The sequence below is a fragment of the Micropterus salmoides genome, unplaced genomic scaffold, assembly GCF_014851395.1.
Source record: "Micropterus salmoides isolate LMB-PRFRI ecotype aquatic unplaced genomic scaffold, ASM1485139v1 Ms_hic_scaffold_21, whole genome shotgun sequence".
Taxonomy (NCBI): domain Eukaryota; kingdom Metazoa; phylum Chordata; class Actinopteri; order Centrarchiformes; family Centrarchidae; genus Micropterus; species Micropterus salmoides.
The window spans coordinates 15,040,078-15,053,818 of NW_024041262.1; the positions used below are offsets into that span (position 1 = coordinate 15,040,078).

A 13,741-nucleotide genomic window follows, 5' to 3' on the forward strand; every position below is an offset into this window, starting at 1 on the left:
GGGTTAACCAATAGCGAAGCGCGTTCGAGGACGCAGCACGTACAGAACAAGCCGGTTAGATAAACTCAACAGAGATTCATACCGCTGATTTCGACACAACAATAAAAAATATTATTCACCAGAAGTTTTTTTACCCTCCAGAATTTATGTTTAATTTCACTGAATAAATGATCAGTAAAGGTATTGTAAATTTCCCAGTCTTTAATTGAAGGATTGAGTAAATCAGTTCAGCAGAATCTGTGGAATGTGCTGCTTTGTTTCTCTAACTTGTCTTTACTACATATATTGCTGTACTGTGGCGGTAAACGCTAACATGTCTGTGAACCTTACAGTATGTAGCTGAAGAGGAAATTATGCTCCATTATTGCTAACTTACATATGGTTAATATTAATCATGGGAAGGTCTTCGCAGCGACAGTTATCCTCACAATATCAAAGACAGTTAGCGTTAGTTGTTAGTCTACTGTAACGTTTATTAGTTTTTGAGGACGTCGTTGGGCAACGTTAGGTACGTCTCCCTTTCTTTTCCTCCAAATGTCACAGAAGGAAGACTCCGAAAATGACATTTGGGAGTATAAACCTCTACAGAAGAAAAAGAAGAGACACGAATCGCAGCCTGCAACTGTGACTAAAAGAAGATGTCCTTCCAGAAAATCCTCCAAGAGAGACACGTCTCTCTCAGTCAAGTCACCTGACAGGAAAGTCAAGACAGCTGAAAATGGAGAATGTAGTACTGTTGTTATTAACATAGACGGACCTAATTGTTTGGAGGCACACAATCTACCATCACATTCATCTCCAACAAATCACACAGTGCAAACAGACTGTGCGGCTGCCAAGGGACCATCCTCTGGAGACTTTTGCCCCATGTGTCAGATGCCGTTTTCTATTTTGGTGGTACAGACTCAAAGATGGCATGTTGCTGAGTGTCTTGACACCCCCAGGGACACATGCAAAGGTACAGACATCCATACTGCAATACTAAATCTAAAAAATGATAAACTTGATACCAACTAAATAAAAGTTAATGTCAAGCAAATTTTCTTAGCCCAATTTTACAAATCCCAATTTGCCTCAAGGCTTTACAGTCTGCACCCTCTGTCCTTAGACCGATTTGGATATGGAAAAAACAATAAATAACAGCATTCACATCAGAAACCCCTCATCAAATTATCCAAATGTATGTATTTGTTGACCCATGGTCTGCTTTTAAACACCCGTTTTCCTGCATTCAGATGCACGCATGGTGACTGTCAATGGAGGAAATAATTCTTATTTTATACATTATACAGTAGATACCACGAATAAAACACATTGTTAGTTGTACTTTATAATAATTCTGTAACAAATGGGATGGATGGTAGAGATGGAAGAGATTCCCATGTTAACCACTGAGTGAGCGTTCATGTCATCTGAACTCAAGAAGGTTGTATAAATTCAGAGACGGTCATGCGAGGGTTAAAAATAATGTACATTGACAATAGAGCACTGTACTCATTAAACCTGGGTTTAATTACGGAGAAAGGTGGACTGGCTGATGTGAGGTGTCTGTATTTGTTTGCATTAGATCCTCTCTGACTAGTAAATGCTTTATCTTTCAAAGTCCACATCCCCAATTTGTAACACCTGCTTTTAAAGCCCAATTCAAGAAAACTTTGATCAGTGTTATTTTCTTTAGAAAGCTTCTGAAAGCCACAGCAGAGTTTGCACAATTCGCTGATTACTTTTCGTGACGAGTAAGCTGATGTGTAAAATCAGTGTTGTGCTCGTTAAAAAAAAAAAAAAAAGGCACTTTAAAGACTTTTGCAGATTTTGTATTCAGGTGCTTTGAACACTTACCATTTTGTACCCTGCTGATAAACCTAATTTCTTTGTGTTATATTTGTTCACACAGAGTGTCCAGAAGGCCTCCAGTGCTCCTCCATCATTCCAAACCATTACAAGAAATTCAACCATATGCTCCTGGCCCACAGTCGAGCAAACCGTGACACAGCCCTCCTGAGCTTGTCCCAACAGGCCGAAACCAGCGGCAAGGCCGGCTTTAGTTGTCTCCCAGGACTGATAAACAACGAGCTGGATAGCTCTATTTTAGAGACTTCACAGGATAGCGCTCTCAGTCTTTCAGTCTTATCCAGTCAGAGTGTCTCCCCTCACAAGAGTCACACTGGAACACCTTCTAAACTTACAAATGGCCTACTTTTACTGCGCTCACCTGGCCCAGAGGATTTTAAGAAAAAGAAAGGTTGGTCTTCCTTTACTAAAAGGCAAAAGTCTGTCAGTGCTTCCCAGGAAAGTAGAGCAGAGGTTTCATCCACTCCTGTCAAGGCAGAGAGTGAACAACAAGCTTGTGAAGGTTTACCCAAGAGTGAACCTTCCCTTGACAACAGCGACGCAATATCCTATTCTCCTCTTTCTGAGTTCCCTGCAGAGACTGAAATCAAAATTAGCGGATGTAGTAAAGCCCTTTTTAATAACGATGCATTTGAAAACAAGGCTGAAGACTCGGTGTTGCTGTTCAGTGACGGATTCTCAAGCGAAGACGAGCTCCTCACTGAATTTGTTAATCATTTGGAAACCAATAATGTGCAGGTAAACGAGCCTGATTCCTTAAACACCCAGCTGGAGTCAGTTACCTCGTTATCGCCCACCAGTCAGCTAGATGCTTCTACAGTTGCTGAAAATAGAGCTGATTCCACAGCTGAAAAAGAAGCTCGTAGTAGATCTACCAGTGCTGTCAGTCCATGTATGAGCAGTATTCAGTCTCCGCAAAGTATTGTTTTAGAGCACCTCAGAGAAACTCTAAGCTCAAATAGCCAGCATTTCAAAAATTCAAAAAACGCCTGCAGTAGTCAATCACAGCAACCTCACGCAACTTCTTCTCAAGTGCCTTCAACACAAACCCCTGTTGTCCAAAGATCTCACACCATGCCGCCTCAGAAGGGCAGCAGAAAGGCAGGTCAGGCCTCCTGTCTGAAGCAGACGGACATTGGGGTGTTTTTTGGCCTCAAACCCCTCAAGGAGAAGGAGAAAGAGGCTGAGTGTGGAGCAGATGAAGTCAGCACCACCTCTATTCCAACATTTGGTGAAAACTCAGGACCGAGGCGGCAAAGGAGAGACAGGAAGGACAGGCAAAGGAAAAGTAAGGCTGACACAAACGCGGACGGCTCACAGGGCACAGTGACTGACAGTAGTAACGTGGTGGATGCTTTGGGAGAAACAGGGAAAGGTAGGACCAGACGATGGAGAGGAAGAAGGTGGAACAGAGGGAACGCTGATGGAGAAGTAGTGTTACCACGTTGTCCCTTCTACAAGAAGATTCCAGGTCAGTGATTGACCTTGTGTCATATATGATTGCTGCATTGAATGTATAAGATGTGTGTGGGTGTGAGAATGAATGAATGAAGTAAGTACGTAGTTACTTACTTACAGGGGGTGTTTTTGTGTGTACAAATTTTACCCAGGCACAAAGTTTGTCATAGATGCCTTTCAGTACGGAGAGATTCAGGGAATCACTGCCTACTTCCTTACACATTTCCACTCAGACCACTACGGAGGGTTGACCAAGAATTCCACACTTTCAATCTACTGTAACAGAGTAAGTCAAGTTCATTTTACAGTCTCCTAATTCATACAAGAAAAGGAAGGGACGGTGTGCCAGGTTTGCTACTTCTGCAGCTTTGTGTAGTAAACAAATGGCTGTCCTCTTCCCAGGTGCTCTCTTGCACAGAATTCATAGCATAAATGCCTGATCCATTTGTTATCTTGCTGAATACCAATGTGTGAGTGGCTCTAACCGTGTTGGTGGCAATTTGAAGACCATTTTGGATTAAAACACTTAACATGCAAGACGTATAGTTTATCTGGGTCTCAGTTGGTCTTTTTGTCTAACCTTTTCACTGTGGAAATATTGCAAGCATGAAAGGTATTTGAATTAAGCTATAAATTGGATGAATTCAGGTATAGATGTATACATGTTTAATTCAAACTTTATATTGCCCTTTCAGATTAGACGCATGTTGCATTAGGTATTGTACATTTTCTACTTTATCTCAGTAGGATGTTTAAGAACATACCTATGAAACTAATTACAATAGCCCAATATAAATTGACTAGGAAAAAATATATTGGTGAAAGAGGATAGCTATTATGTAAATTCTCCTGTCAAATGGGTCATGGTTTATCACAGTGTAGTGTGTGTTCTCCTGGGATTACAACTAAAAACAGACTTGGACTGATTGGGACTCCATTGGGGGTTTTGTTTCTTTGGTAGGTCACTGAAATTCAACTTTGACGCTAGGTGGGTCACAGCCCAGAAAGTGAAATTAGATACGATTTTCAAGGGTTTTATGGGTGATTATACTCAATGAACAGCTCATCCATAAGAAGCTGAGATTATTTAAGTAGATTCATTATTTCCAAGGTAAATATGTTGTGATATTTACCTTTTTTAGCACTTCCTAGCTTTCGTGGCTGCCACTGCTGCATCACTGTATGTACGTAAACCATAAACACATGTGTTGGCTGACGGCTGCATCTCCTGGACAGATTACAGGGAACCTGGTGAAGAGCAAGCTGAAGGTGGCAGAGCAGTATGTCCACATCCTTCCCATGAACACCCGGGTCACTGTGGATGGAATCACAGTCATCCTCCTGGACGCCAATCAGTGAGTCGGTTTGTCTGGAGCGAGTGCTTCATCGTTAGAAAGGACCAGCCGCCAAAGGTGTGCTTGTTTTCAGCTGCTGGATGGCTTCTTAACAGGCTCTGCTGAAGAACACTCAAGGGAGTGGCACACACTAATAGCGGGACCATAAAAAAGCTCATTATTGTAAAAGTTTAAAACAAGCATTTTAAGCAAGGACACTGAGGCAGATTGAATTTCAGTCAAATGTCTGACACTAATTTCAAATTCAGACTGCCCCAAGCTAACTAACTAGATTGTTTTTTTTTCACTGAGGAATACCAATAGGTGTGTATTATGGAAACTCTAACATGAGATGGGGCTTTTTCTTCAGTCGGCTGTTTTTTGAAAGATAAAACCATTACTTTTGAATTGAAGCAAACTATACCAACATCTGTGATGGCCTGTCACTACTCTATAATCTATATTAATATATCTATCTACATTATTGACCACACCTCCGTTGATAGTCAAGGGAAGATGCTCATCCTAGCTCCTCACACAACACCATCCATACACAACAGCACACAAGGTCGCGGGGGGCTGGAGCCAATCCCAGCGTACATCGCACGAAAGGCAGGGTACACCCTGGACAGGTCGCCAGTCCATCGCAGGGCCACACATTGACAACCACTCACATCCACACCTAAAGGACAATTTCAGAGACACCAATTAACCTAGCCTGCATGTCTTTGACATTTGAGGCGACAGTACTAACCACTGCACAGCCGCGCTGCCCCTCACACAACACATGCTTCCTGTATTTTCATATATTCACCCTCACCCCCTGTCTTTTTCCATTCTTTCAGTTGTCCAGGAGCTGCCATGCTGCTGTTCTTCCTGCCCGATGGACAGACAGTCCTCCACACCGGAGACTTCAGAGCTGATCCCTCAATGGAGACCTACCCTGAGTTACTCAGCTGCAGGGTGCAGACGCTCTACCTGGACACCACGTCAGTACCTGTCTGTCTCCACTCATATATGCTGAATGTACCAGTGAGGTTACTGAAATGCTGTGCTTATATTGCACTGCTCTCAGCTTTGTGTGTGTGACCTTTTATGGGTGGTTATTGTAAATAACACTCTTCTCAGCCAATGTGGATCGATATTAGCTAAAATGTGTCTTCTGTACTTTGATCTTACTCCATCTTCTGTCCTCCCAAGCATGGAACTTTGTACATGTGAAGCAGAAGCCCTGAGGAAACTCAGATTTTCAATGTAAGTTCTCTTATCCCTGTAGCTACTGCAGCCCTGAGTACACTTTCCCCAGACAGCAAGAGGCCATCAACTTTGCAGCCAGCACAGCTTTTGAATTGGTGACGCTCAACCCCCGTACACTTGTGGTGTGTGGATCCTACTCAGTAGGAAAAGAGAAGGTCTTTCTGGGTGAGTGTTTAGTTGAAATTATACTTTTAGTATCTGCTTGGCCTCGAGGATCCATGTGACATAAATTTGGTCATGACTTGGCAGACCATCAACAAATTATTGAGAGTAATCTAGTTTTGCTTTTTGAGGTTGGTGGGTTTTTTAAAAATGTTCTCAAATTAATAAATGTTAAATTAATAAACTGGTTTTTTTTGTTTGTTTTTTTTGTTTTTTAAAAATGTTTTCATAAATCAAAAACAATTTTCTCAAGTCAAAGAGGAGCATGTTTAAAGTGAAATTAAAATTTAACTTACAGCTGCAACTTGAACTTTTTTTCATGATACCATAAGACCTGACCTTAATATTATAGGATGTTTTGATGATGACTATAGGTGGGATGCAGCAAATAATGAATATTCAGATTTGGTATATGTTTGCATTTAGAGTGGAGGCAGTTGAGGCTTAATCCTCAAAAGTTATAGCACTAATTATACTAATTCACTTAGTAATTTCATTACTATTGAGAGCAACCGCACGTCCAGAAATCAGGGTATCTCTGTTGCCTCATTTTTGGGCAGGCATGTGTGGGCTTGTTATGCTATGTTCATGGGGTCCAAAAACTGCGGTTCCACTATAGTTGCTGACTTTTTGTTTTAGGGTAAGGGCTAAAGTTAGGAATGTAGTTGTGACTGGATGCTTTGTGGTTGTACGGGGATCCTGTGTGGGGAAGGATTGTGTTATGGGGTGTGTCGATGGTGGTTTTGTGGTCACGCTGCGGCCCTCTGGATCGTGGTCGGGTTGAGTCATGGGGTGCCGGGAGATTCCTGCCCCTAGGTGTGCCAGCTCTGATAACCTGGTGGTGTTCGAGTGCTCCTGATTGTGTGGGAACGGTGAGGTGTGGGGGTGGCAGTGGGGCTGCCAGAGGGGCCCTGGCGAGGGCGGGGGATTGTTGGGCTTTGGGTCGGGGCTGCGCTGATCTGCCTCGGGTGTGTGGGGGTCTGGGGCTCGGGGTTTTGGAACCTCTGGGGCAGGTCTGCGTGCTGGGGGGGCTGGCCGGGGTTGTCTCTGACTCTGGGGTGCTGCCGGTGCTAGAGGAGCTCTTGCTATAAGCCCTGGGCTTGAGGGACCTGGAGTCCTCCTGCTCCTGCTTAGGGGGGTGGGAGATGGGACTGAATGATGGAGCCAGTCAGGAATCTGGTCCCAGTGGGGAGGACCATTGTAGCCCCCAGATGACCCCCTGTGCCCTGGCTACTAGGGGTGGGAGTCTCTGGGCGCTGCGTGGGTTGATGCGGTTTGGAGGGCTGCGGTGGGATTGTGGGTCGACTGTTGATGCATTGTGGTTTTTGTTTTTTTTGTTTTTTTTTTCCCTTCCCTGTGCAGGGTCTCTGAATGGCTGCTGGGCGTTTAGTTTGTGCATTGTAATCCGGGGGAGGTATTTCCTCGTTGGCTTGGAGGGACCAGTTTGCTTCGTTGGCCTCGGATCCATGCTTCCCCATTTCTGTCGGTCAATTGTTGGACCCCTCTGAATACTGAAGTATAAAGTTAGTTTTCGGGATGTGCAGTGTGGGTGCGGGGCAGGGCTGTGCTCCGGTTTATTCTGGGCTTGTGCCTGGAGTTCTCGGCCCTTGATGGGTGGGTGGGTTGGTGGTGGCATGCAGCTGAGCTAGTACATTTTGCCTCGTTGCTGGTTTGGCTGGTGTTGCAAGGCGGCCTGGGGGCTCGTCACTTGTGCATTGATGTTTATTGTGTGGCATTCGTGCGTTTTGGTTGATCGCTGCACGGCGGTGGGGTGCTGGGTGGGGGGGGGGGGAGCACTGGCCTATGTTTTTTATTTTATTTATTTTTTCTCCTCCCCAAGCACCCCTCTCGGTTCTATTGCAGGTTTCGTTGCTTTCTGCAATTGGTGTTTCCCTCTGCTATTCCCTGTTGTCCCCACCTTCCATCCCCCTTCTCTTGCAGGTGTTGTCCTTTCTATGTTCTGTCTGTTTGTGTTCCCCCATCCCCATGTCTGCCCCCCTGTCCGGCCCGGTGACAAATCAATACATAAAACAAAGGAGTATATTAATACACTCTTGTTAAAGTAAAATCTGTCTAGCACAATATGGTATCCAGCTCATCATACTCTATACCAGGCTGCTGGACAGACCAGGTTTAAAAAAATAAATAAATAAAAAAGGAATGTAGTTGTGATGATTAGGGTAAGGGGTTAGGAAACGCATTATGTCAAGGAGATGTCCCCACAGGGATAGAGGAACGTGTGTGTGTGTGTGTGTGTGTGTGTGTGTGTGTGTGAGATTGATCACTGACCGCACATACCATAGATCCTTTCTGGCCATCCTTATACTTACCAAAAACAAAGTAGTGAGAATAAAAAATACAATTTTGCATTGTTTCTCATAAGTTATTTCTTCGGGTGAAAAACAAATTGGGGTCTGGGATTGAAATCCGTCTGATAATTAGACAAGGTGACAAATGAAGTGTTTTTGATGGCTAATTATATTAACTGCAAATGACACTGTAATCCAATTCATCGTGGAAATAGTAATATTACTTGTAAGGCGTTACCACCAACACAAACTGTGGCACACAAAGTAAATGTGTTTCTAAATCCGCTCGCTTTGTGTTGTCCAAAACGTGGAGACGAGTGGACTACTCGCCTCCATGTTAGGACGTTCTGGTGACGCACGAATAATGGTCTGTTCCACTTTTGGTGAAGCAATCAAAAACCAATGTCTTCACAGTGAACAACATTCGTTCATTCTGTAATCACCATTTACTTCAACAAGCTCTGCATGAAATTGGAACACAGGGGGGAAAAAATCACAGCTGGTTCAAATGACTGTATGTATTTGTGCTCCTAAACACACACTCCACAAGGTAGTACACATGATAAAATAAATCCAGTTTGTTTTTGTCATTCCACAGGTAACAGTTGGTACAATGTGTTCAGTGAAGTTGGTGTATAGTAAAATACTGGGCTGGAGTTTTTTGGAGCAAGTTAATCCTGTAATGTACAAATTGTTGGGGGGGTGGTAACAACAGGGGGTTCTTAACTGCAAGTACACACTTAAAATGAAAAGGCTGGATTCTGCACATTCCTGGTTCTTACCCAGACCTTGTTCTGCTTCATTCGTAGCACTGGCAGAGGCCCTGGGGTGTAAAGTGTGCCTCTCTAGAGACAAATACAACACCATGTGCTGTCTGGAGTCGGAGCAAGTCTCACAACGTATTACCACTGACTGGAAGGCAGCCCAGGTCCATGTGCTTCCCATGATGCAGCTCTCCTTCAAAGTAGGTGAAACAGTTTAACTAATCTGAAAAGAACAGTTAATATGGTGGGACTCTGTGCCGTCAGAAGTATAAGAAAACGTCCTATTATAGGAGCATGTTTAGGAAACAGAGTACATCAGTGATTAGAGTAAAACAACTAGCAAAGATATCTCATCAGACTTATGTCCCTCAGGCAGTTACTTTATATATTCACTGAATGTAGGTCCATGTATTTGGATGAGTTTGACAATTTAATCATACGAGCTACTTAGTGAGATGAAGGGGGATAGAACAAGCTAATTTAGTAACACACTGTGATACTGCAAGGACTGTTTATGGACAGATCATTTTGATATGCGCGCACTCATTTTATTCAGCTTATGGTCTCTTCATAGCAAAGCACCCATCACAAGAGTTAAAATAATTAGGAAATGTTAATTATGATGACCAAGCACATCTCTCTAAAGGGACTAAATCATTTACATTTGCCATCTGTATAACCACAGATAAGCCCCGGTGTTGGCATAATTCAAGCATCACTAGGCACAGAGAGGCTGACTTGGGGGAAATTAATGCAGTTTAGGTTTGTATCGAGACCTTTTTTTTTTGTTTGAGTTGGGAGCATTTAAGCAAATTTTTATCAAGAAGACCTACTACAACTTCGACAGTCACCTTGAAATAAAACTGTATAAATCTCATATTTTGTTAAATGTTTACTTTTAACTTTTGTGCAAAAGCAAATTGTGAATAATCTGTTTTGCTTATATCAGCCAGCAAACAAGAGATTGATGAAAACAAATTAAAACTTGTTTTTCACTTTTGGAGGTTTGGCAGCTTTCCTTGTAGCAACACCAACCTATAACAACGCATATCAGTTCATGTGACAAAATGTGAAATTATGCTCACTTTTTATTTTCCTTCCTCACTTTTACGTCACCCTCATCTTGTCTCCAGAAACTGCAGGATCACCTGGCACGCTTTGCAGGACGGTACGATCGGCTGGTGGCCTTCAAGCCCACAGGCTGGACCTTCAGCCAGCAGGTGAAATCAGTGGACGATATTCAGCCTCAGATCAGTGGCAACATCTCCATCTATGGTACGCACTAATATTTTTTTTTTGCTGACATGTTTTAGGACAGGTATTTGTCAGAAGGAATAACATACACTCTCACATGAGGGTGTCAGCAAAGAAAACCATGAATATTCCGTTATAAGGCATAAAAATATGCTAAAGAATCTCAAGTGAGGAGGAATGGTGAATGCAAATCAATAGTATATCCTTTACTTTGCAGTATAAATTAGGTTAACTGCGTTTTTCTTCTGCAAGGTTGGCGGTATTGAAGCTGTTAATGCCCCGAGAAAATGCACTTTTTTTACTCATTCTATTCATTTTTACTGACCAGAAGCTTATAATGGTAAATAATCTTGTCATATTGCCACACACTGCTGAGACTCAATCACAAGCAGCATTTTTCTCCTGCCAAAAACATGAATGTTCATCACATTGTTGCCTTTAGCCTAAAGCTCCCTCTTTAGGCAAAGAGAGGTGGAGGGGAGGGCGAGTCAGGAGTTAGAATGAACAATGGACTATGGCTCAGTTATCGGTTATTTCAGCTTGGTGATGAGAAGGAATATAATCAGGAGCATGCTGGGTCTCATTCATGGACCACACTGCTGGACGGTAGCCTAGCATTAAACCCAGGTACTGAAATGGGTCATGACTTTATTTGCCACTGCAAATTTAGCCTGTTTTCCTTGTGTCCCGTTTCATGTTCTTAAAGGATCCATCAACAGCATCAGCCATCTGGCCTGTAACCTACAATCACCAGCTAGAGGCTTTTGTGATGCGTGTAATTTCTTCCTCCTCAGCAGTTTGTCAGTCAGGCAGAAGCCAATTTGTGCTCTCTTTTGTCTTGTGTTGATCTCCTCCCCCTCCTTGCCTTTTCCAGCCATATGCTGCTACCGCTTCTAATATTCTCTGCATTTGGGAGGATTGTCTGTATACTTGAGTAGGTTTAGTTTCAGCGAGATCAGTTTTAAAGTGGCGTAGCACATCAAACCTGTAGAGAGGCGAAAGGGGGAACAAACAAGTGGCAGCAGCTTTCTGCAGGAGTCACAAGATGTCTTCGTATTCTCACCTCGAAACAAAGGGAAGTCGTTTTGATTGTCTTAATGTTTCAGCATCTGAAATCTGCCTTGTTCCATCAAAGTGGAAATGTCTGAGCCTGTGGCTCTCTGACTCACCCATACTTTGAGACATCTGGCTCCATGACAAGGTTTTACCTCGAACAAAACCTCTGTATTCACTGAGCTTGATGTTTTATTATTGAAGAAATTTGGAAGAAAAATATCAAAGCAAAGGAGCCGATTAAATCATGTCTGAAAAGTCCCTCTGGTTAAGTTATAAACCACTACCGGATTCTTCCCCTATAGGACTTGTCGTCTTAATAAAAAGAATATTGAGATATTTACAACCCACACTTAAATATACCCTGTTAAGGGGGGGTTCGTCTTTAAGCTTTCAGCAACTTTAACGTTTAGGGACATGATGATGACACTCCTTTTTATTTCATTGCCAGGAATCCCATACAGCGAACACAGCAGCTTTCTGGAGTTGAAGCGTTTTGTCCAGTGGCTCCAGCCCCTCAAGATCATCCCTACAGTCAACAATGGCAGCTGGGATAGCAGGAAAGCTATGGAGAAGTGTTTTAGCGAGTGGCTCAAGGAAACCAAAGCTAAACTGTAGCTTATTTTCTGGTAAACTGTGTTTGCAGCTGGCCTCTAAATCGCCTCTTTGGTAATATGTGCAATCAATTGATACTTAATACTTGAAATGCTGTATGACCATGGTGAACAACTTTATTTCAACACTACTCATTGTATTATTTTTATTGAAGTTTCTTGCCTCAGGCTACTGAGTTAGCATTCCAATGCAGATCAACGAGTTTTTATGAGGTAGGTGAACAGGAAATGTATCTGTCTCATCCAGAAGTATTATACATTGGCGCTGGATTAAATGTATGTGTTCCTGTCTGCTCTGGCTACTTCCACTGGTAGCCTTGTTTGTCAACAATGTGCTGCAAGTGCAGCTTTGATATGGTGCAATTTATTGTATTTTCTATGAAATCTAAATTATATGCTGAAAAAATAAATTTTTAACGTTCTTAACACTTGTACCTCCATTTTACTTTTTTACAATATTAACCTGTTTACAATACTTGTGATGTCAAGAACATTCATTGTACACCAGATTCAACACAAGCGCTTTTTTTTTTCTCTTTAACTTGGCACAGTCGTTGGTTTTCAAGGTTGTATCGTGGATTTTCACTGCTACTGTACATCAAAATGACATCTCTGCCATTCAAATGATTCTTACTGATAGATTTGTGCAACCCCCCTCAAGGCCTCTTCAGCAAACATAGTGTTATGGAGGACTTCCACTGTTGTGCAGTAGCTCTGAAAACGCAAACATGTCTTTGAGTGTGCTGTCAGATCCTTCAGTAGTTTCTCTGAGACAGCAGAGACATGCGGCACAAAGAAAACTTTCTGAATCCCCATCTCTGTAAACTGGCTTTTGCACTGTATGATGTGGAAACTCAAAAAAACAAACAGGGTCATTATAAGGAAAAAAAACACGATTATAATGGAATTTTTCTCCTTTTGATGCTAGCGACTTCAGCTTATCCCATCTGCCTGACCTGTTAGGATTCAATCGCCAGAGTGAGGAGTCATAAAATCTAGTTTGATAAGGCTTGATGTTGTACTGTCTATTCCCACAATATATATTCTAGGGTATGTGGTCGGTGATGTATCCTTAATTTGCGATTAAATTTTCATGTTTAACACTAGAATAAGGGGTAAGAGCTGCGTGGTATATTTATGACCATTACATTTCCATCACTTGAGTGATTCATTTTTAGCACAGCAGAATTAATGATATAAAAAAGGAAATTGCTGTTCTACAACCATCTGTAGACATTTCCTTACACTTCCTGCCTCTGTTCCTATCTAAAATCATGCAAAATGTTCAGTGTTTTAACAATCTGGTGAAATTTATTCACAGTCATTTTACAAATAAAAGTTTCAGCATCCCAGTACAACCTGTATTTGCTACACCCTCGCACAGGATGCATAGAGCTAATTTATAATACAGCACAGCTTGAGCATCACAGTTTAAGTAAATAATAAAAAATAAAAATATTTAACATTTTTTGTCAGATCTCACATCTGTTTAATAGCTCCATTAAAACTTGAAACATTAATCTTGGAAAGGCATATAGGGCCTACGATGTGATGGGAAAAGGACTCGTCAGAATATTAACAATAGCAAATAATATTTGATAAGAGTTTAGAGGCAATCTTTGTCCTTGCCATCTGTGGACATTGGGTCAGTGGACATAATAAAAAAAAAAAGGTAACGAATAAGA

The 13,741-nt window shown here is 42.2% G+C and overlaps 1 protein-coding gene across 2 annotated transcripts; it reads left to right on the forward strand.

Annotated features, from left to right (window-relative positions):
* The first annotated feature begins 320 nt into the window (after positions 1 to 320).
* On the forward strand, positions 321 to 12,482 carry dclre1a (DNA cross-link repair 1A (PSO2 homolog, S. cerevisiae)). 2 transcript variants are annotated; one of them, XR_005446975.1, is made up of 10 exons: positions 321 to 958; positions 1,895 to 3,322; positions 3,462 to 3,595; positions 4,546 to 4,664; positions 5,489 to 5,632; positions 5,920 to 6,065; positions 9,181 to 9,335; positions 9,821 to 9,897; positions 10,269 to 10,410; positions 11,894 to 12,027. XR_005446975.1 is itself a non-coding variant. In XM_038735237.1 (9 exons), the coding sequence occupies exons 1-9, from the start codon at positions 535 to 537 to the stop codon at positions 12,058 to 12,060; spliced, it is 2,859 nt and encodes a 952-aa protein (XP_038591165.1). In that variant the 5' UTR covers positions 327 to 534; the 3' UTR covers positions 12,061 to 12,482. The 2 variants fall into 2 exon arrangements, 1 of the variants encoding a protein (XP_038591165.1); XM_038735237.1 differs by lacking the exon at positions 9,821 to 9,897 and having other exon boundaries at positions 327 to 958; positions 11,894 to 12,482.
* Positions 12,483 to 13,741: the final 1,259 nt, after the last annotated feature.